Here is a 24313-nt window from a genome sequence, read left to right as displayed (position 1 = left end):
ACGCACCTACACAGCCTGGCGGTCCAGAACTTCCCTTGAGGGACGGTGCACACTTGTGACATAGCACAACCTACCCTCAGCAGAGGCCCTAGAAGGGCACAGCTTGGAAGAGGGACCCACTCGGAAATCCCAGGGACCATACGCCAATACCAAAGACTTGTGGGTCAGCAGCAGAGACAATCTATGGCGAGACTGAAATGAAGATTTAGACTCTTGCAACAGCCTTAAATCTCCAGGAACACCTGGGAGGTTTGATTATTAAAGCTGCCCTCCCTCCCTAACCACCCAGACACATGCCCCACATTCACAGCAGAGAGCACCAACAACACACCCAAACTTGGTGCATCAGTTGGACCCCACAAGAATCAGACCCACACACACCACAAAGACAAAGTTGGGGAGAACTGACTTGAGGGGAATAGGCGACTCACAGACACCGTCTGCTGGTTAGTTAGAGAAAGTGTACGCTGTAGATCTGATAAATTAGAGATCTGACAAATTAGAGATTCATCCTTGAATAATCCTACATATCCTAAAAGAACCCTGTCAAGTAAAGCAAATGCCAAGAGGCCAAAAACAACAGAAAATTTTAAAGCACATGATAAAACCAGATGATATGGATAACCCAAACCCAAACACCCAACTTAAAAGATCAGAGGAGACACAGTGCTTGGAGCAATTAATCAAAGAACTAAAGACAAACAACAAGAGCATGGCACAGGCTATAAAGGACATGAAGAAGAGCATGGCACAGGATATAAAGGACATCAAGAAGACCCTAGAAGAGCATACAGAAGAAATGGCAAGAGTAAATAAAAAAATAGATGATCTTATGGAAATAAAGGAACTGTTGACCAAATTAAAAAGATTCTGGATACTCATAGTACAAGACTAGTGGAAGCTGAAAAATGAATCAGCAACCTCAAGGACCAAAAAACAGAAAATGAAAGAACAAAAGAAAGAATGGGGAAGAAAATCGAAAAAATTGAAATGGACCTCAGGGATATGACAGATAAAATAAAACATCCCAATATACAACTCAATGGTGTCCCAGAAGGGGAAGAGAAGGGTAAAGGTCTAGAAAGTGTATTCAAAGAAATTGTTGAGGAAAACGTCCCAAACCTTCTACACACAATATAAATATACAAAGCATAAATGCCCAGAGAACTCCAAATAGAATAAATCCAAATAAACCCACTCCAAGACATATTCTGATCAGACTGTCAAATACTGAAGAGAAGGAACAAGTTCTGAAAGCAGCAGACAAAAGCAATTCACAACATACAAAGGAAACAACATAAGACTAAGTACTGACTACTCAGTGGCCACCATGGAGGCAAGAAGGCAGTGGCATGACATATTTAAAACTCTGAGGAGAAAAATTTCCAACCAAGAATACTTTATCCAGCAAAACTCTCCTTCAAATTTGAGGAAGAGCTTACATTTTTCACAGACAAACAAATGCTGAGACTTTTCTAATAAAATACCTGCCCTACTTGAGATAATAAAGGGAGCCCTACCAACAGAGAAACAAAGAAAGAAGAGAGAGATATGGAGAAAGGTTCAGTACTAAAGAGATTCAATATCGGTTCATTAAAGGACATTATGAGAGAGAGGGAAAAATTACATTTGACAAACATAAACCAAAGGATAGGATGGCTGATTCAAGAAATGCCTTCACAGTAATAACATTGAATGTAAATGGATTAAACTCCCCAATTAAAAGATATAGATTGGCAGAATGGATCAAAAAATATGAACCATCAATATGTTGCATACAAGAGACTCATCTTAGACACAGTGACGCAAAGAAATTGAAAGTGAAAGGATGGAAAAAATATTTCATGCAAGCTACAGCCAAAAGAAAGCAGGAGTAGCAAGATTAATCTCAGATAAAATGGACTATAAATGCAAGGATGGTAGGAGAGACAAAGTAGGCCACTACATACTAGTAAAAGGGACAATTCAACAAGAAGAAATAACAATCATAAATGTTTATGCACCCAATCATGATGCCACAAAATACATGTGAGAAACACTGGCAAAACTAAAGGATGCAATGGATGTTTCCACAATAATTGTGGGAGACTTCAACACACCACTCTCTCCTGTAGATAGATCAACCAGACAGAAGACCAATAACGAAACTGAAAACCTAAACAATCTGATAAATGAATTTGATTTAACAGACATATATAGAACATCACAACGCAAATCACCAGGATACACATTCTTCTCCAGTGATCACGGAACTTTCTCCAGAATAGACCATACGCTGGGACATAAATCAAACCTCAATAAATTTAAAAAAATTGAAATTATTCAAAGCACATTCTTTGACCACAATGGAATACAATTAGAAGTCAATAACCATCAGAGACATAGAAAATTCACAAACACCTGGATGTTAAACAACACACTCCTAAAATAAATGGTTTATAATGTAGAATGTAGGGGAACTAGTGATAGAGAACAATTAAGGAAGGGGGAATGATAACCCAATAAGAACAGATAAGCTATTATGGGTAAATTTAACGTTCTGGGAATACCCAGGAATGACTATGGTTTGTTAATTTCTGATGGGTATGGTAGGAACAAGCTCACAGAAATGTTGCTATATTAGGTTATTTTCTTGGGGTAGAGTAGGAACATGTTGGAAGTAAAGCAGTTATTTTAGGTTAGGTGTCTTTTACCTACTCCCTTGTTATGGTTTGTTTGAAATGTTTTTTTATTTTATATCTTTTAAAAAAAAAATTTTTTTTTGATATAGCTAATTTTTAAAAAAGTTAATTAATAGTTAATGACAATCAATGCAATATACGATACTGGAGTGGATCTAAGAATGGAGGAGAAAAGCTCAAAGGGGGCATAAGGAAAGATTAGAATATAGAATTTAAGCTTTATATCCATATTAATTTTCTTGAATTAACTGCAGCTAAGTTAATGACATAAGTTAATATGTAGGAAATGTACATGGAAGTACTATGAGTTCAAGGAGTATGATATATGCAACCTGCTCTCAGATGATCAGAAGATGATAAATGGGTAGATAAATAATTGATAGAAAGGTAATAGATATAGTTGAAAGAAGGGGGGAGGGAGGAGGGAGGGAGGGAGGGAGAGAGGAAGGAAGGAAGGAAGGAAGGAAGGAAGGAAGGAGGGAAAGAGAAAGAAAGGTACTGCAAAGGCAGCAAAATGTAAAATTGGTAGATACAGATATCTGGGAGTGGGGGGTATTGGAGTTCTCTGTATGGGATTTGTATTGTGTTTGCAACTGTCCTATATGTTTGAAATTATTTCAAAATAAAAATTTAAAAAATATGGATGGATGGATGGATGATGAATGTTAGACAAATAATCAGTTGGATAAATGGATTATTGGATTATTACATGGATGATGAACGAATGAACAGATGGATAGATGGACAGATGGATGGATGGATGGCAGGCAGACATAAGGGAAGAAAGGGAGAGAAAGAGACTAATCTGCCCTCAACAGGACTACAGTGTGATGGGACAAATGGGACAGAATGGAAAGAAAATTAATTGAACCTAATCTTTGGGCTTTCCAGGTATGGCCCCTCAACAAGCCTAGTTTGATCTGCACCTCAAAGAAAGCCACCCCGACCCCACCGATAAGCCCAGACGGAGCACACGAGGCCCTCCATACTGTTTGTTCCTTTCACATATTGTTTCCCCTGACCCCAGCCCCAGGCCCTGCTAAAGAAGTTGCTTGTGTGACTATGTCCAAAGCTGATGGACTGAGGAAAGGGAGGGGAGCCCACTCTTACCCCAGAGCTGGTGGGAATGAATTCACCCCTTGCTCACAAGGTCAAGGGCTCCTGAAGTGGCATTTAGAAGCCCTTGATCCAGAAATGAGGAAGTTGAACTCCCTCCACCAACAGACAAGGACAGTGGAAACAGAGGACATGAGAGAGATCAACTTCTCAGAGAACTCAGACGTGCTCCACAAAGGAAAATCCCACTTGTAAAAATAAGAGGACTATTTGGCTGCAAAATTTGCTTAATAATTGAATGGAAACATTTTGATCCCAAGGAAAAAGCCAGACATTAAGTAATGCAAACTCCCATTCAGCCAGGAGCCGAATAAGCAGAAAATATGGATCACTAGATTCTTCCCTGTACACCAGACCCACATTCCATTTCACAGGAAGGAGACGAAGCAAACAAAATTTTCTGACATCTGGAATGTGCTCTAACAAGCACTGCCAGGATGGGTTGGGGAGGGGGCTGCACACTTGCCCGGTCTCTTCCTTCTCTCTGGAGACCAGGGCCCAGTCAAGCACCCACACAGGGCCGGCCGTATCCTGTGGGTTCTCCTGAGAACCACCCTCATGGCCAGGCAATTTCACGTATTCCTGATAACAGCCCAGTCGGGGGAAGCACAGGGTCTGAGAAGCAGAAAGTGAGGTGTGTTCACCGGGTGAGTAGGGCTGGGGCGAAATGACAGAAGGATTAAGCAAGTTTTACCTTCCACATGACACAAAGGTGTTTGCATTTGTTCTAAGTAAATATCCAACTGAATCCAGCTCAACAGATAGATGTAAAACATGCTGTTCCTCACTCCCTGTTCCGGTTTGCTGATGTGCCATTTATGCAAAATACCAGAAATGGATTGGCTTTTATAAAGAGGGTTTATTTGATTACAAAGTTACAGTCCTAAGGCCATAAAGTGTCCATCAATCAACAAAGGGTACCTTCACTGAAGAAAGGCCATTGGCATCCGGAAAACCTCTTAGCTGGGAAGGCACGCGGCTGGCATCTGTTTGCTCCCAGGTTGCATTTCAAAATGGCGCTCTCCAAAATGTCAGCGTCAGCTTTCAAGGGCCGTCTTCAAAATGTATCTCTCAGCTACAGCTCTCTGAGGTCCTTCTGTTTGTGAGCTTTTATAGGGCTCCAGTAAACTAATCGAGACCCACGCTGAACGGGTGGGGCCACACCTCCATGGACATAATCTAAGCAAAGGTATCACTCACAGTTGGGTGGGTCACAGCTCCATGGAAACAACCTAATCCAAAGATTCCAACCTGAGCAACACCAGTACATCTTCCCCCACAAGATTGCATCAAAGAACATGGTGTTTTGGGGGACATAATGCATGCAAACCAGAACACTCCCCTTTGAAAGTGGCTAGAAATACAAGCACATTTGCTGTGAGAGTTGGAGAAAGCCCCACCTGACCAGGTGGGTTCGGATACTGATCATAGCAGCTGCTACAATTTTCTGAACACATTTCTGTACCAGACACTGGACTAAGCACCTAACATGTTCCCTCACTTAATCCTCATGAGAAGCACATAAGCCAGGTTTGAGTCTGCCTCCTCCAAACACGAGCAGTAGGACCAAGTCACTTGACTTATCTATGCCTCAGTTTCTTCGTCTGTGAAATGGTGCTGCACAAATGAGCCAGAGATGGCCCCTGTGCATTGGCCCTTTGTGTAGTTTACTTCTTCACCGCAGAATAGGGACCAGTGGCCCAAAGCCCTCCAGCACCAAACTTAAATTCTTCCACATCCGATTGTTTTAAAGATAGGCACAATAAGCATATTTTAGCCACTTGGAGCCAACCTTCTTTGCACACCCTGGGAAACTGCACCCAACATCTGTTAGCTACACATAAGATAAACCCCGGTCACGGATGCCCTTTGCAATGTTCTGACCCAGGGACCCTAGCATGCTAACTGAGCCACCCTGCCTAGACACAGAAGCCTCCTTTCTGATTCTTCTCTCCCCAAGGAGTTTCTTTTGCCCTGCTTCCCCTGCTGAGTGCCCCTTGTGCCACACCGCCTGGTGGGGGGAGGTCTCCTACTGAGAGGGAATTTCCTCTTGGGCAACCTGTCCAAACACCACCCAGATAAAGCTGTTGTAATGCTGCCATCTAGTGGTCATATCTTTTTTCTTGATCATCTTTGAAATCCTCAGTCACCACGGATGGGCATCATAATAGTACCCAACCTCATAATACAGATTTGAGAATTACATGAGTTATTTCATGAACAGTGCCTGAACACAGATGCACAATACAGGAGTGGCTGTTATCACCACCATCATCATCATCCTCTTTTCACAGCTGGGATAACTGGCACTCAAAGGTAAGAAAGTTAGCTATTTCCCCAGTCCCCAGGGTTTCCTGCCTTTTGTCAAGCTCATTGGCAAGCCCCTGCCCTCCCCACACTCCCACACAGCAGCCTGGTTACACAATTCAAGCCCTGTCTTTGGACACCGCCGGAAGCAGAGACATCTCATCTATCCTCCGCTTTGGGAGCGATTGTGCTGGGGGCAGTTGCCAAGGGACTTCCCCTCCCTGGGCACCCACCCACCCACCCCCAACCCAACCACCTTGGCTGGAAGGACGCGCTCCTGGAAGCTCTCTCCTACTTTTTTGACTGTACTTTTCTAACAGGTTGCAGACATGCAACCCCATCTCACACCAGCCCGAGCCGTTACTCTAACAGCCAGGGAGAACATCAAGCAGAGGCTTCTCAGTATCTGTCACATTTACGCATTTTGCATTTATTCTGAACACATTCCCATCCTCACCACCACAAAGAAAAGAGCTTTATTTTTAGCGAAGGAAGGAGACGAGAGAAAGACATCTGGCAATTCAAGTCTATTTTGGTTTGCTTTACAGTCTTTTCCCCCGCTCAGTACCATCCTTCCCACTCCCCCGACAGAGACGAGAAAGAAAAAAAAAAAAAAACTTACTCAACATAATAACATTGTGGATACATTTATTTATTTTAAATATTTCTTGAGGACCTACTATGTGTCAGCCACAGTATTAAGTACAAGATTCCACCTTTGCTGGTAGTAATGGATCTGTCCCATTTAAAATAACCCTTGCAGGACCTAAACTAAAACCATAAAAGTGCTAGAAGAAGATGGGGGGGGGGAGAACCTTCAAAAACTAGTATTGGACAATGGATTCCTGGATAGGACACCCAAAGCACAATTAATAACAACAAAAAATGGACTACATCAAAATTAAAAACACTTGTACATCAAAGGACATTATCAAGACAGTGAAAAGACAGCCTATAGAATGGGAGAAAATAATTGCTAATCATATATCTGATAAGAGTTTAATATCCAGAATATGTAAAGAGCTACACTCAAAAACAAAAAGACAAATAGCCCAGTTTAAAAATGGGCAAAGGACATGAACAGACATTTCTCTGAAGAAGATATACAAATGGCCAATAAGCACAAGAAAAGATGCTCAACATCATTAGCCATCAGGGCAGTGCAAATCAAACCACACTGAGATACCACTTCACACCCACTAGGATGGCAATAACGTAATCTTACTGGCCCAGTGCCTGCTGAAAAGTGCTTGTAAGTATTTCTGGGGATCCCCAAGCAGCGCTTTACATACAGTCACAAATAAGCCCTGTCCTGTCAAGAAGTGTTTCCCCCATGAGGGGTGTCTCCAATGCCCTAGGATCCTCCTGGGGTCAGAGTTCCACTGCAGCCTTTGGGAGAGTGGGGGAGAAAGACTTGCTCCTCTTTTGCATCTTATACTTTGTGAGGGGCTGCTTGGTGCCTCACCCCAGTGTCTCCCAGATTTTAGAGAAACAATACTTTCGAAGCTTACATTCAACCCCTCCGCTGGGGATATATCTCCAACAAGGGCTGCACCAAATGACGGGCACCACAGCAAGACTCAGAAACAGCCCACTTCTTGCATGAGCAAGACTGTCCAGCTCTTTCTTGGTCCTGGATTTTCCCACCTCCCCTCTTTGCCAGACATACCAAGACACTGTGAAATGCCACAAAGGTGTACCCAGGCACGTCAGCCATCACATTTTCTGGCCGCCCAGCACTTTTTGACACTTTTCCTGTGTTCAGGGAGATTCCTGCACTGTGAGCCTATGGATCCCCAGAGGGAGGTCAGGGGCTTGTTTTCCCAGCCTTCCTTGCAGCCAGCACTGCCCTAGACCCCGGCATCTGGTTCCACTGGGTCCTGCATCTCACAAAAGCATCAAATGTAACTGTATTGAGGAGCACATCGGGATCTTATGCTTAGCTGGGGTCAGCATGATCTGTGACCCAACACGCTCCCTGCTGGTTCCAAAGCTACCCCGCTCCAGGGCACCTGCTCCCATCTCTTGCCCTCAAACCTCAAAACAGAAGGTAGCAGCATCCAAATGCCAGGCAGATCTGTGGGCTGTGGAGCCTGCCGATGCTGCAGACAGGCACGGCTACCGAGTACGGGGAGGATGTGAGTGGCAAAAACACTTAAGTAACACAAAGGACAAATTAATTAATTTCTTAATTTTTCCTCTCAAGCAGCATAAATGAGATTGATTCTTACAGAGCAAGAATCATTTCCCAGCCACACTGAGTGTCTCATTTCCTTGTTTCGCTTCATGTTCCAATTTGTAGTTTCGGAAGTATTTACAGAGAGCATTTTACAGTTTACACAGTTCATATTATTCTCTAGTTTTATATACTAGACCAAGACACAAGGTGGTGTGACATGCAATACCAATTTTTTTTATTACCAGAGTGACACGGAGCACTACAATTGCAAGAAGTTATTTCATAAAAATATTTAATAAGATTTGATTAAATTTTCAAAATAAAGTGTCAGCCTTAAATAATTTTGATTTAAAACTTTGATATTTGTTACATATATTTTGTCCTGTAATTGTAATACTTTTAAATATCTTAAAAGACAGCGTTAATAAATTTTTTGCATTTTAACATTTTGTAAAATTTACTTTAATTTCTATTTCTATGAAACTATATTTGAATTTTTATATTTTGAAATTAATTATATTTTACTTTTAGTCCTTTGGATCATTACTGATGACAAACACAAATTTTGCAACAACTTTTACTGTAACAACACATGTAACAATTTTTTCCAGAAATGAAGGCAAGAGAAATAAATTTTATTGAATAAATATATTTTTATAAATTACAAACATTTTTATTATATTTCTCATCCAAATATTGCTGGCCCATCAAGATATGTGCAATATTATTCAATTCAGTCTTCCTGATAATTCGATAAGCCAGGATTTTTTTTTTTTTTAATTTGTATTGTGGTAATAACATATACACTACACAAAATTTGCCATTTTAACCACTTTCAAGAATACAATTCAGTGCAGGATTTTACTTTTAATTTGTCATCATGAAGGTAAATTTGTCAAGGTAGGAGGGTAGAATGTATTTTATTCAGCAGCTTGTTAGCTTGGTTCGTGACTTCCCAATACATAGGCATAAGGCCCTCGGTTTGCACTCTTGCCCAGGGCACTGTGGCACGGGGGTCTGCCTGCAGCTGGGGTGCAGGTGCATGCACCAGGCACTGACACCTGTGGGGACCTTGGAGCCACTGGAGCTGCCATTCTCGACTTGTAGTGATTTTGCCCCCAGGGGACATGTGGCAATGTCTGGAGACATTTTTGGTTGGTTGACTCAACTGGCATCTAATGGGTATAAGCCAGGGGTGCTGCTCAGTATCCTCCAGTGTACAGGACAGCCCCCTTAACAAAGGACTATCTGGCCCCAAATGTCAATACTACTGAGACCGAGAAACCCTGCATTAGAGGGTGTGATGGTTAGTCTTGTGCATCACCTTGGCAAACCTATAAGTACTCTGTTGTTTAATCAAACACTAGTGGAGGTGTTGCTGAGAAAAAAATTTGTTGATGTGGTTAACATCTACCATCAGCTGACTTAGTAAAGGAGATCACCTTCAGTCACGCAGGCGGGTCTCATCCAATCACTTGAAGGCCTTAAGCACAAAAACTGAGGTTTCCGGGAGAAGAAATTCTGCCTCAAGACTGCAGCCTCAGCTCCTGCCCGAGTTCCCAGACCACCAGCCTTACAAATTTCAGACTTACCACATCCCACCCACAATCACATGAGCCAATTCCTTAAAACAAACCTATGAATATGTATTTATCTATGCATATTTATCTATACCCTATTGGTTATGTGTGTGTGTGTGTATCCTGTTGGTTTGGTTTCTCTGGAGAACACTGACTGAGGCATTGATACAGAGGGTAACAAAGAAAAAGGCTCCAGGGATAGGAGGGGCAAAGAGATTTCGTGAGCATGACAGGGACACAGCACTGCAGGAGCTGAGGCTTCTGTCCCTGTCTGCAGCAGAGCTTTCTAATGGAATGGGCTGGAGGTATTAAAGAGATGCCATTTCTGGCCGCCCAGCCTCCAAACTTAATTCTCTGGCCTTCCCAGTGATTCTATGGTTTACCTTATATCCTTCAAAAAACTAAACTAGCTGGAGTGGTTTCTGTTGTTTGCAACTCAGATACAAGCATAGAGGACCAATATCAGTGCCCCCATTTGACAGATAAGAAGACCAAGCTTCATGAAGTCGCAGAGCTCATTAAAGAGTTGGAAGTAGAACTGTGTTGGTTTGCTTGCACGTGATTCAAATCAAGCTCAAACCAGTTTAAGGGAAAAAGAGAATGTCATTCCACGCTCAGAGAATACAAACATGGGAAGGACGGGGTGTAATTGCGACTTAGATACAACTGTAAGCATAGACTCAAACACCCCCAGGGCTTGCTCCATCTCACCTCTGCTGCTCACTGAAGGTCCTCTTTGTCAACTTTCCCTGCAAAATGACTTTTTACATGTGGAAGAAATTAGGACAATCAGGAGCATCCAAGTTTATACCTTACAACTTCCACCACTTTAAAGATACAAATCTCACATCTCCCAGGTTCAAAATATCCAAATGTATGTTCAATCTGATTTGAATCAGGTGCTAACAGGGGACTGAAGATCGGTGTTGGAGGGTTGCCAAGGGAGGGTAAGTATTTAAAAACTGTGTGAATAGAGGGGGACAGAGGCAAGTCATGGAAAAGCCCTGCTGAGAACAAAGGCTACCGGCCACCTCCTGACTCAAAGAAGACTAATCCCTCTATTATTCTCTATTCCATCCTTTTCCTTTTTGTAATTTAGTAAGTCCTTACTAAATGTCAGAGACTGCATGAAGCCCTTTCATCAGGCAGGACAGGCTGGGTTAGTAACAAACCCACACCTCAGCAGCTTATATACCAAAGAAAGGGTATTTCTTGCTCATGCTGCACACCCATTGCTGGAGGACGGGGTCTCGGTAACATCACCCTCATCCTAGTGTTCAGGCCAATGGAGCAGCCCTTCTGGAACATCTGCCTTCACTACAGCAGAAAGAAAAGAGGAGGGGCTCTGGGGGTCTTGCTGCAGCCTGCAAGTCCCGCCCATCACTTCAGCTCAGAGCTCACTGGGCAGAATGAGTCACGTGGAAAGTGCATTCTCCTGGAGGGAGAAAGCCTGAATATTCGGTGTACAGCTCTGATTACCACCCCAGCACTTCACAAGTATCATCTTTAATTTTCACCAGCACCACTTAAGTTTCATTATTATCACTGCAGATGAGACAACTGATGCACAGAGGGGTCCCAGATCAATTACACGTGTATGACTAACAGATCCCGCATTTGATCCCAAAGCCCATTCTCTTCACCACATATTTTACTCCCTCCCTTGGCTTATCTTCTCTGTGGTCTTTAGCTTTTCCATTACCCTGCAGATCACTGAAAATATAAAAACGGGGAAACATGGGTGCAAGACAGTGACTTAAAACCAGAATCCTTCCCACATCCTAGGATGTGCTCCCCTGCTGCTCTCAAACTGAGTTTTGGGTACCTGGAATTCTGTAGGCTCAAAACTGTAGCTCAGGTCCTGAAGAGGACTCTATTTTTAAAAGGTATGCTCTTCATGGTCATAAGGGAGAGGTGATTTTTTCCTTTTTAGAGAAGTTGCAGGTTTACAGAAAAATCATGCAGAATACCTGTTTCCCCCCCACACATACCCCCATTCCCTATTATTAACACTGTGCATTAGTGTGGTACCTTTGTTATAATTGATGAAACATTATTTTAATTACTATTAACTATAATCCATAGTTAACAGAGTTCACTGTAGAGACGTTTCGATTTTTTTTCTTTCTATTATTAACATACATGTGACCTAAAATTTCCCCATTTTAACACAATGTGCCGGTTTGGACAAAATATGTCCCCCCAAAAAACCATGATCTTTTATTCCAATCTTGTGGGATATTTGGAGTAAGTTGTAGGTGATAATTTTGATTAGATTATTTCCATGGAGGTGTGTCCCCACCCATTCTGTGTGGGTCTTGATTATTTTACTGGAGTCCTTTAAACAGAGCCATCACAGGCCCAGGCTGCTGCAGCTGAGAGAGACATTTTAGAGATGTGAGACCTTTCCAGTCACTGGGTCTCAGAAATATGGAATAAAGCCATCTGCTTCCTTGCTCACACAAGGCTGGACATTGATGGGCTGCTGAATCCACTAATTGGTTTCCCACTTTTGTCCTACCCACAGATTTTTTTCTCACCCTTGACCACTTCAAAGGACATAGGATCTCCACCAATTAGAGATGACAAATGGGGCCATTTTCTTGTCTTATTTTAGTATTTGAATTCAGTGCCCAGAAAGAAGCTGATGATTCAATCAAAATGTATTTATTGAGGCATTCCCCGCTGATCTAAGTAAACAAAACCAACTGCTAGAGTTTACAATACAATCTTAGCATAACAGAAACAATTGACCCTTCAGAGATTCTTCTGGGCTCTCACTTCAGCTCTGTGTCTTAAATATATAGCTGTATAAGTGATACCATGAGTTCTTAGCAAGGGTACTTTACATAATCTCATTTATTTCCCTCAACAACCTTGTAAGATAGGTTTCCATTATTCCCCTTATACAGATGAGGAAATTGAAGCCAATAAGTGGCCCTCAAAACCCATCTTCTTAATTACAACCTTCAGAGACCTCAAACCCAAACATACCTCTAAACACACTTTCTTGTGACACATGGGGCACGACTTGCTCCATCTCTAAGGCCAGTGTTTGGCAGTGCTAGCTATTTCCCACCTCTTACAGAAGTTTGCACTCCTTTCAGGGAGTTTCTAATGGTTATTGAATGCTGGCCTCATTTAGCAGCGCCAGGAAGACACAGAGGTTCACAAAGGTTGTCTGTCACTTGTGCAAGATGAGAGCTAGCCAAGGGCAGAGCAGAAACCCAGTAAGGACCCGGGCACCTAGTCTTAGCCATTCCTCCACACAGTCTCCAGGTCACCTAGTCTGGCACTCTGTCCACTCCCATCTCGGCCCAACCCAGGACCCTCAGTAATTAATACCCTCCCAGGCTACTTCAGCTACAACCTTTACTTGGCACTAGACCCTCTTAAGACAATTTATAACAAGGAAGTGTTATGATGATCAACAAAAAAAGCAGCAGGATCTAAAATCCAATCTACATAACTACTAAGCCAGGTAAATTAATAGTAACCCACTAAAAATTAATCGTAAATACTGAAATATAACACAAATATTAACTGGTTTTAGTGGCGAATAGGGGTGATTTTATTTCTTATGCGTTGCAATAACTTCTGACACCAAACACAATGCAATAACTATCTGGTTAGGTCAGACTCCACGGTTTAGGTCCCAAGACTGCCCTCACTGCCGACACCAGAGCCAAGTTCAGGGATTTCCAGGCAAATCATACTTAAGACCAGCTGGCTAAAAATTAGGGGGTTCCCAACATCCCCTCAGGTTTGATAATCCACTAGAATGACTCGGAATTCAGGAATGCACTGTACTTAGGATTAGTTTTTATTACAGCAAGAAGGATATGAAAAAAGAGAAGCCAAAAGAAAGGCAAGGGTGACGTTTGGGAGGCGCCGGCACGAAGCTTGTCCTTTCCCCCATGGTATTAGAACACATCACCCTCCCAGAACATCAATGTGGATCACCAAAAGGGAAGTTCACCTAGCTTCAGTTGTCATTACACAGGCATGACCTTCCTGGTATTATGTAGCTCAAAGCCCCAACCCCCTAATCACAGGATTGGTCTTTCTGCTGTGGCCAGCCCCCACCCTGTAAGTGTGGCTGGTCCTGAGTTATAAACTATCAGGTGTGGTCTGGGTCCACCATGAATAACAAAAGGCACTCCTATTGCAGGAAATTCTAAAGACTTGGAGGGTATCTCCCAGGAACTCTGGACAAAGACTAAATTCTTTATTATACAACATGCATGTATTATTTTTATAGGAACATTTTCCCTTTTTAAAAAATATTCTCCCTGCAGCCCTACTCTATAGAGACAATGTATTTCAGTTTTCCAAACTTGTCAAAGATTTCTTTCAAAACTCTTATCATCATACTATGCATTATTTTGCTTCATAATTTTAAATCATCTAATTTAGATTGAGTCTTGCAATATCCATAATTATATATTGAAACACTGAGCAATTCAGACTAGAGTAGCATTGATGGTATGACCCAATGTTGCCAAACCTGGGTAAAATAATTGTGGTCAGAAAACCCAGGCTGATGGACCCAGCACTACAGGATTGAGAAAGTCTTCTTGACCAAAAGGGGGAAGTGAAATGAACAGAATTGAGTGGAGTCAATAGGTCATTCTGAAGTGTATTCTTATGTGTTATATAGATATCCCTTTGTAGATTTTAGTGTATTGGAATAGCTAGAAGGGAACACCTGAAACTGAAGAACTGCAGCCAAGTAGCCTTGATTCTTGAAGACTATCATATAACTATGCAGCTTACATGGTGACTGTGATTGTGAAAACCTTGTGGCTCACAATCCCTTTGTGCAGTGTATGGTCAGATGAGTAGAAAAATGGGGACAAAAATTAAATGAAAAATAGGGGGGATGGGATGTTTTAGGTCTTTTTTACTTTTATTCTTTTTGTTGTTGGAGTAATGAACATGTTCAAAAATTGATTGTGGTGATGAATGCACAACTATATGATGGTACTGTGAACAACTGATTGTACGCTGTGGATGATTGCATGGTGACTATATCGTTAAAAAAAAAAAAAAAAAAAAAAGACCCAGGCTGAGGTCATGAAGCCTCTTATTAGCAGAGAATTCTCATCCACACAATCCCAATGGATTACTGAATCTTGTCCTTTAGTTAAAAAAAAAATCTCTAGTGGAATCTTTAAATCAAGTCTACAATCTGGCAAACCACAGGTCCATTTTGCCCACAGCACTTTAAAATTTAGTTGGTTTAACCATTTTGGCTTCTCTTGAAAAACAGGATCTGGTAACATCAAGCCCATACATATTCCTAGAAGACAAATATTGACGGTTGCCTGCCCCTTTTACAAAGCCTGTGAGCTGCTTGTTCATGCCTGACCCCAGTATGGAATACAGCTGTTTTCAATACTGATGACTCGGTGTCTCTGCCCTATATGGAACACTAGCCACACGTGGCTTCCGAAGATGGCCAGTCTAAATGTGCTCCAAGTATAAAATATATGAACAACTTCAAAAGACTTGCTACAAAAAGACATAAAACCCCATTAATTTTTTTACACTGATTACATGTTCAAGTTAGTCAGTTCCACCTGTTACTATTTGCTTGTCCTAATGTGACAGCCATGCTGCTCCAAAGCAGGTGCCGAGCCTGGCCTACCTCGAGCTAGCTTGTGCACTGGTGGCCCTAACCCTAACCCACCCCAAGTGGGACAGCTGAGTATTCCTCCCCAGTCCCAGAAATATGCTTCACTTTTACCCTTGCAATTCTCTAATGTTCTGGTACAAAAAAAACTAACCGAATTATTCAAGAGGAGGCAGAGGTCAGTAAGCTAGAACTGATGGCCATGGATCCTTAGAGATCCTTCTCATGAGAAAAATGTATAGCTATATAAAATTGCCAGATATTACTGGGAATTCGCAGGTCCCTGCCCCCATAAGCTCATGGATCCCCACATTAAGAATATCTGCCTTCCAGAGTTCCAGAAAGCTGACTCTGATCTGGATTACATTCAACACAGGCTGGAATATGAAATCAAGACTAATCATCCTGATTCAATAGGTGAGAAAAATCCAATTATTCTAAAGGAATTGTCAGTGATAAAGTTTTGATATCAGACTTTGCATTTATGCTTTAAACCAGCTGCTACTGAGCAGAAAGACACTAACAGCCACATTTGTGCAACTCTGAATAAGACTAGGACCATGATACATGAACTACAAAAGCAAACAGACCTGGAGCTTTCATCACTGACTGAAGAAAAGTGTGACAGAATGATCAAAATCTCATATACCAGACTTGTGAAGAAGTAGACTTGCAAAAGGGGACTCTAATGGAGAAGAGATCAGTTACAGAGAGATTCAGGAAGGTGTCGTGTTAGTACTTTCTGACTAAAGGTCAGGGAATGCTGGTGAGGGAGAAGAGGGTTTGTCTCGGGTGACTATAACAATGCCTTTCACAAAAGAGGGCAGACATTATATGAATAAAGTTCAGACAAAAGGATGGAACAGAATAAAAGGATTTAAAAAATAAATCTAACCTCTGACCCAAGGAAGTCACATGTCTGATGTTCTCCACTATAGAACTAAATGAGGAGTCTCATTTTCCCAGCCTGTGACAAATTTACAGTAAAACTGGTTTCTAAAGATGTTTTATTTTTAAAATTGATTACTTTATGACCACTTGGTGCTAAAATAGTCATATACCACCCAAACGTACTGAGATTAAATGTGGAGTTTAGGACAACTTTCAGAAATAACCCCAGCGTATTTCACCACAGTGAAAAAGCATCCAACTGAAGCACATCTTCACTAACATTTTGGAATGACCAAGAAGCTGGGTAGCAAAATCAAAGCTCGACCCTCTTGCTTCCTATACGAGGTAGCATAAAACAGTACATCATTTTAAAAGCAAGTTCTATGGAAAAATATTACCAACTGGTCAGTACATGGCTTTCTCTTTGACACTGGCAGGGATGGGGCTTCATTTTAAATAAAACCACTGAATCTCCCAACCCTTGAGATGCTTCCACAGGAGCAGGTGGGTATGCTACAACCCACTGCAGCTGCTTCCACGTTATCTGCCAACGGGTTAGGAACACATACCATACAGATCAATCTTTCATCCCAACCACATCTGGCTCCAGCTGTTTGCTACCTGCCTGCTTTCTTGAAAGAACTTAACAGTTAATGGTAACCATATTTTCAGGATTGTTAACAACAGTGTATGAATATGTGCTGTCAAGCTGAAAATGAAAGGCACCAACTCCTTCAAGGGGTAGCCAAAATTCTCTCAACACCATCTGACCCAACCCTGAACCAATCACTCGAAGTAGAGACACCCTCCATGGGGAGCCATGATGGTGTCAGATACAAGCCTTCCTACAGGAACAGCATCACCCGATCATCACAAAGGCTAGATTATCACAAAGGCTACTCACTGCCACAGATGCTCATGCTCCTCTACTAACAAAGTTCAAAACGACTGAGTGGAAGCACCAGAGTCCATAAAGGCATTTTATTTGCATATATGTATTACATCCCTAAAAAAAGAATCCCAGGATTTTTCCTCCTGTGTGTTTTCGTCTTGCTTCCTCATGGTCCATGATGCCAGCTGAGGTCGTCAGTACAATGAAACTATGGAGAGTGAGAAAAAAAATGCTGATGAGTTCTTCCTAAAAATAGTACTTCAACATAAAGCCATTTTCAGGTGGAGAAAAATACAAAGACAGGTGGATTATCTGGGCTGGCAGTGCATGAACATGCACTGGCTCCTGGAACCCACAGACCCAAATCCAGAGACCCCAGCTCTGCACGCTCATACAGCCCTGACTTTGCTAGAAACAGGGAATCTGTTTAAGCATTTAATGCCGTTTAAGCATTTACTGCACCAAACCTTAAAGAGCTTTACCAGAATTAAACGAGTTCATAAAATATACCTTATGACAGGAACTATACAATTTTACAGATGAGGAAAACAAGGATTTGAACTCAGAGCATCTAGCTGAAGCTCTTAATGAAAACAAAGATTCTCAAACCTAGGGTTCAAAAGTGATTCCAGCCACAGGAGACCACATCAAACACCCATAATGTGAACTGTATGCACTGAGCCAAGAGTAGACATGAAAGAGGAGAGAAATACGTTCTCTCAATTAGCCTCAGTTCTCACATTACCAAGAACCCAATGTCTAACACATGAAAAGTGGCAACAAATGAGCTAATCTTTAAATCAAGCTGGTTGGAAATGAAAACAATTACTACTGAATTAAAAAAAAAAAAAAAAAATTCTCTGCACAAGTGAAACTGCATCATAGCAATCCTTAGCATCAACTTATTGTAATTGAAGAAAACCAATTTCTTACCCAAACTGACGGGATGGGAGCAGATTATTCTGCCATTTTTCTAGATCTTTGAGTTGCACATCAAATCTGGGACTAATCACTCCACACTGTAAAGAATAACAAAAAACACTGTTTACACTTCACCAAAAAGTAACAAAACTTGAATTAACACTACACAGCATTTACAACTGCTGAACACACACTAAACAACCCAACATCTAACATGTACCTATTCTGTGTACAATCTCTAATATAAACACCTTTAGAAAATTACACTGAGTTAAGACCATCCCTGCCTACAAGGATAAATGCCTGCCCAGGGAGAAAAGAAGGCATGAAAAAATTAATGTGACGGACTATGAGGCAACACTGCAAAAGCAGTACAGAAGGTACATGTCAGGCCACTGGCATCCATTCTTATGGGCTGGAAAACTGTCCCAAAACAAACGGCAAGAGTTTCAACAGCCAGGAAATCTAGTGTTAGACAAATAAGATTCTAATCAACTGCTTTACATAGTAAAGCTGAAATTAATTTGTAGGTTCTCAAATCTTTATAGACTATAAACTCAAAATGCAAAATAGAATATCTAATAAACAAGTTTCACAGGTAGTAAACTAAAATCTAAGAACTGCTCCTCCATGAGGTTCCATTATACATTTTGAAGGACAGTGCCTTACGACCCCAGGCAAGTTTTTCCAAACTAATCTGGCAAAATGGATGGACAGCAGAAAGAGCAAAGTTCTTACAATGACCTCACCACTTCTTAATCATTGGTTGCTATTAGCAACAACTATCCTCCAGCCCTGCAAGAGCCAGCAGAGCACTCTTTCACCACTCAATTAAATGCAAAATCCTAAACCCCATCAAGTGGTCAAACAGTGTCCACTAACTTTAAAACATTAATGATCTTGCCTGTGGGTTAGAAGGTCTATGTCTAGATCAAGCAGTGGGATCAAGTCTATAAGGTTAAATATGACCCCTGCTCACATCACTGCTCTACATACAGATTAGTAGTACACTTAAAAAAATATGCAGTTGCATAAAGTGTCCCATTATTAACACACAAGAAATGACCATGGGAGAGGACCTAGGATTACTACTCTCAAAGCTAAAACCACAGGCAGAAGTCTTATGCGCACATCCAAGGCTACCTAACAAGATGATCATTGAAAAGACCCCAAGATACTTAAGGGAGAGACTATGGAAGTCAGAACTTGCCTTTGGAGCAGCTGCAAACCAACCCAGTAAATGCCACACTTCTCAAGGCATAGGCAAACCTGCAGAAACTCAAAGATGGGCCTGTCAGAAAAGCCCAAATACCCTATGCAGGAAGCCCACCGAGGTTCTTTTTCTAGCACTTGACTAAAGCAAAAGCCCATACCAGAAAAACCAGTTATTTATTGCAAGAACACATGAAAAGTGACATCACATGAGCTAATCCTTAAATCAAGCTGGCTGGAAACTAAAACAATTACTACTGCATTAAAAAAAAGAAAAAACACATCTCTGCTCGAGTCAAATCGCATCATAGCAATCCTTAGCATCACCTTATTGTAATTGAGGAAAACCAATTTCTTACCCAAACTGAAGGGATGGGAGACTATTTATTGCAGAAATAACTGGTTTTCCCTTATTCCCTGTATTCCATCTGGTATGGGCTTTTGCTTTAGTCAAGTGCTAGAAAAAGAACCTGGGTGGCCTTCCTGCATAGGTAGTGAAAGACCTTATGAAGGTCTCCATTCCATAGCACCCAGGTTTTTATTTACTCTAGCAGCAAAAAATCCCTCATTCGGCTATTAAAATTAAACCAGAATACCCTCTCCTAACCCAGATGAATATTAAGAGCATATGGTCGTGTAGGCCAAATTTTTCTTGATCATCTTTAACACTACCTTACTTCCTAGCTCCACGACATTTCCACAGTAAGGATAAGAGAGGACTCATGTCTTACATAAGGGAATTTGAGGCACCATTCTTTTACAAAAGGAGTTCAGAGAGGTTGTGTTCTGCCCCAAATCATACCACCTAGCCAAAATTTCTCAAACTAGTATGTCAAAGAATAAGGATGCTACAAGAGTTTCCTTTTGAAAATACTATATTCAAATATATTTTTCAAGCTATTATATATATAGTAAACATCCAAGATGAATTTGGTATGCAGTATTTCTCAAACTTAAAAGGCTTTTCTTACATCAACAAGTCTTCTGCAGGATGGTTTTAAGTACTAAACTATTTACTGGCACCAGCTCTCCCACCAGTGACTAGCTTTAAGACCATGTACATGATGCAAAATCACACACACCACCTTCCACTTTAAGAACACATTGTGAGGGTCAGAGTTAAGTAAGACTAGTGCACTGAAATCCTACTTTGGAAGGCCCCACCTTGGTCAAGATGGCAGAGGGAGAGGGTTCAGGTCTCCAGAGCCCCCCACCCCCACTCCACATCAATTACAAGGGAGCTTCAGTAAATGCTGATTTCTCATTGGAAACCATGGAGGCAGGAAGGCAGTGGGGTGACATATTTAAAGAGCTGAAAACAAAAATTGCCAACCAAGAATTCTACAAGCAGAAAAACCATCTTTCAAATCCCACTTTGGGGTTGGACTCTAATATCTACAACTTGAATAAAACAAAAAATTATTTAAATTGCCCACATCCTTAAATCCCTTGCCAAGTCCCAACACCCAGTAGTATTTATTCTAGCATTAATTATCTCCACCCACACATTAAGCCAGTCCACTATACAGGTATGCAACTGCTGGACTCGGTTACCAGGAAGTACCTACCAATCTAGCCACTGCCACTAACCACGTCTTCAGGCAACTCACTTTCTTTCTGGACCAATCCCCACACATTCCCACCCCCATCTGTGTTTGACTAGAGGATCTCACATTCCTTGCAAATCTGAAAGCTACAAACCTGAACCTAGAAAGTGAGGTAACAATTCAGCGACCTTAACTAGCTTAGAAGACCCCTGCCCCAGAAATACAAATGGATCAAATACTGGGGTAGATCTACTTGGTTATGTTGCTAAGTCAAACTGCAAAGCAGCACAGACCTCAAAGACATATGCACTGCCTATGCCAGCAAATACCAAGTATTAATATCAGTATTTAAAAGACCTCATTTATTAAAAGATCAAAAAGATTCTGTTCTAAAAACCCAATATACTAAGAGAGGAAGGGCAAAGCTATTTATACTGAGGATAAATAGCCTTGGGAAACCCACTTAAAAGCCAATGAGGAGGGTAGTCTAAGATACAAGATTCAAGTAAGAGTACTATACAGCAGGTACTATATAGCAGGAGGTTTGTTTCATACCAAAGCCTTCCCACATCTGCCTTTGGCCTAGAGCAAACACAGCCCTGGAAAATTTCTAAATTTTTTTTTTCATATTATAAGGTAAAGCAAGCACACCACATTCAGTATTTACAAAGACAATTACAAACATGTCAGAGAATTTTTAAAGCCCTTAAATGTGTAAAACGATCAATCAATTCTCACCTTGTTTAACCTGCCTGTGAGGTTCACAACAATTTTCCCAGCTCTGTGATCATCAATGATTTCAAATTCACCAATGTAGCCTACAAAACAAAACTGACTGTATTATATAACAGACATCAATTTTATAGACCTAAATCTTTAAGTATTCCTGATGTTTGCCTTCCAAATACTAGATTCTTTTCCCTCAGACCACCTTTCAGTAATTGAGCAGTAGAGAGCTGCTCTGTATCAGAATTCTTACAATCTGGTAATACATAAAACTTTTGGTACAACACCCAAAACAATGCACCTGCCTACTAAAAAGGGGTTTCCCCCTTAGCCCTTCTCAGGCCTCACCCTCCCAAAGGCTAGTATGGGCCCAAGACATCCAGCCCTCCATGCCCAAAAGCTCTTAGGAATGTTTAGGAGCCCTTTCAATAATACTTGTTGCAGCTGTCAAATTACTCAAAAAAAGGCCCTTTCAGCTTCCAAAACACCAAACATGGCAACAGTAAAATACAAGCTCCCCCCTTTCTACAGCCCCATCTTGCTCTGATTCCGACAGTTTCACTTGTACACACTGTTCCCTTCACAATTGCATTAGTTCCCAGATAAGACAAACACATGTTGTCCCATCTTCCCTGCCCCTCCCCACAACAAGCGACTTATTTCTAAAGGACTGATTCCTTAATTTAAAAAAAACAAAACCTTAAAACACAAGAACACACTCACCATGCTTCATCATCACAGTTAGAAAGCGGACGATGACTTTGGAGCACGGCCTGATAAGAACTTGGCGTTTGCCTCTCTTCTCCGCATTGTTGATGCTCTTGAGAGCATCAGCCAGGACGTTCATGCGCACCATGGCTGTTCAGGGAAGGCAAAGGTGAGTTTTAATGGCATTGCCAACAGCAGCAGACACCCAATTAACCAACTATGAACACATTCTTTTCTTTCTACCTCCACCATGACACAACTCTCTTAACTCTAAGCAGGCTGGTTCCTCAGTATCCCCAGCACCTAGGAAAATTCCTGATTCCTATTTACTGTGGTTGCTGAAAGCAGATAATCAGATGTCTGCACACTTTGAACCTCCTTCATTCACAACCCATGCACTAAAGATTGGGGATAAAATCATGTGGGGGGAAATCTATTAAACACCGCTCCCCCCCAAAAAAAACACTTACAATTGGTGGAAAATGGCAAGCTACCCAAAACGAAAATATCAGGTATGGTCGGTCAGTTATTCAGAACCGGATCTGATAACCTAATCAACAGTGTTTTCCAAATTTCCGAAATTCAATCATCGTCCTTTCAACCAACTCACTTTCCAAAAGCGACTTAATTTTCAGCTAACACCCATAATTACTATACTGAAACGCCCGTCCCTGTGCCACCGAAAATTATGCCCAAAAAGGAAGTGAACCACACAATAGCAAGCACATCAGCAACAGCAAAAATTAGATGGAGCCAGGCAGGACTAAGTATCCCAACTGCACTAACTGCAAGGTACACTAATAAAGTTTTGAGATACCAAAGCATCTTTCAAGCCCCAATATTAGGGATCCAACTTGCTTCCTGAAGCTCAGTATAGTATCTGAAGGGAAAAGCACGGGACCCAGAAGATCCAGGTTAAGTTCCCAGCGACTTGCGAGCCCCAGCAGGACGCGGGCTTTCCCTGCCAACTGACCTCAGCTTCCCAAGTTCCCAGCGCGGCCAGAACAATGGAAAACTGCACGGACCATCCGGCCACCGTCCCCGGCTTCCCGCCGCCCGGAGCCAAGGCGCTGCCTCAGCCGCCACGTGGGGCCAGGCGCAGTGGACCGAGCCGGGGCTCCCGCCGCTCCCGGCTCCCACCGGAGCTGCGGCCTGAGCCAACTGGCCGGACGCCCCAGGGTGCAGAGCGTGGGGAACCGGCCACGGCTCTCCCCCAGACCTGCCCAGGCCCCTCCGAGGCCAGGATCCCTGGCACAAGCGGGGCCCAGCGTCCTCGCAGAGCACCGAAACCGAGCCTCAGGGTGCGGGATGGCACCGATAGCCGACGGATGGTTTTGGAGCTCTTAGAGTTAGTTACTCACCGGCACGGAAAGATGGCCGAAAGAGGACGGGAGGGGCGAGCGCACGGAGTTATGGGAAGCGGGAGAGCTATCGCGATACTTTTAAAGGCAGGCCAAAAAAAAAAAAAAAGGAAAAAAAAAAAGATGGGGGGACTGCTGAATGGCAACAGGCGGGTAAAGGGGCGGAGCCTCTTCAAGGCATTGGCAGTAGAAAGTCGATGGAATCGACCTCCCGTGGAGACAGGTCTGGGGATGGAGGTGAGGCACTAGTTGGAGGTTCGACTCACTTGTAGCACTTACTCTGTAAAACTTAAAACCTGACAAGGGCCTAGGTATTTGCTAACTTTTATTGCAAAAAACTGTTCGCTATTTGGAGTAAATTTTGAAGCTTGCATATTTATAGTATCCCTAGAAGGACCTACAAAAAATTGGTAATTGCTCCTGGGAAGGGCCTTAAGAACTGGGAGGGAAGACTTGCTTTTCACTGTATACATCTGTGTTTTGTTTTGGGTTTTTTTTTTTTGAAACATAAATATATGTTACTTTTTCAAAGCAGTTAACAATATATCTTTTAATTG

The 24313-nt window shown here is 42.0% G+C and overlaps 1 protein-coding gene across 2 annotated transcripts; it reads right to left on the bottom strand.

Annotated features, from left to right (window-relative positions):
• Positions 1-17342: 17342 nt before the first annotated feature.
• Positions 17343-23848, bottom strand: RPS15A (ribosomal protein S15a). Of its 2 annotated transcripts, XM_037815207.1 has the most exons (5): positions 23757-23848; positions 22411-22545; positions 21700-21779; positions 18215-18300; positions 17396-17489 (listed from the first exon to the last, which is right to left on the bottom strand). In XM_037815207.1, exons 2-5 carry the CDS (start codon positions 22541-22543, stop codon positions 17396-17398), a joined length of 393 nt encoding a protein of 130 aa, XP_037671135.1. In that variant the 5' UTR covers positions 22544-22545; positions 23757-23848. The 2 variants fall into 2 exon arrangements, with proteins under 2 accessions (XP_037671134.1, XP_037671135.1); XM_037815206.1 differs by lacking the exon at positions 23757-23848 and having other exon boundaries at positions 17343-17489; positions 22411-22543.
• Positions 23849-24313: the final 465 nt, after the last annotated feature.

Source organism: Choloepus didactylus, chromosome 21 (genome assembly GCF_015220235.1).
Source record: "Choloepus didactylus isolate mChoDid1 chromosome 21, mChoDid1.pri, whole genome shotgun sequence".
In the NCBI taxonomy this organism is placed as follows: Eukaryota; Metazoa; Chordata; class Mammalia; order Pilosa; family Megalonychidae; genus Choloepus; species Choloepus didactylus.
The sequence above is the reverse complement of the archived record's forward strand: the minus strand, read 5'-3'. Positions and strand labels throughout refer to the sequence as shown.

Coding starts and splice junctions, on each gene's coding strand:
- RPS15A (XM_037815207.1), bottom strand. CDS start 22,543: ATGGTGCGCATGAACGTCCTGGCTGATGCTCTCAAGAGCATCAACAAT. Junction 21,780..22,410: donor AACTGTGATGATGAAGCATG/GTGAGTGTGTTC, acceptor TTTGTTTTGTAG/GCTACATTGGTGAATTTGAA. Junction 17,490..18,214: donor CTCCCATCCCGTCAGTTTGG/GTAAGAAATTGG, acceptor CACTCTCCATAG/TTTCATTGTACTGACGACCT.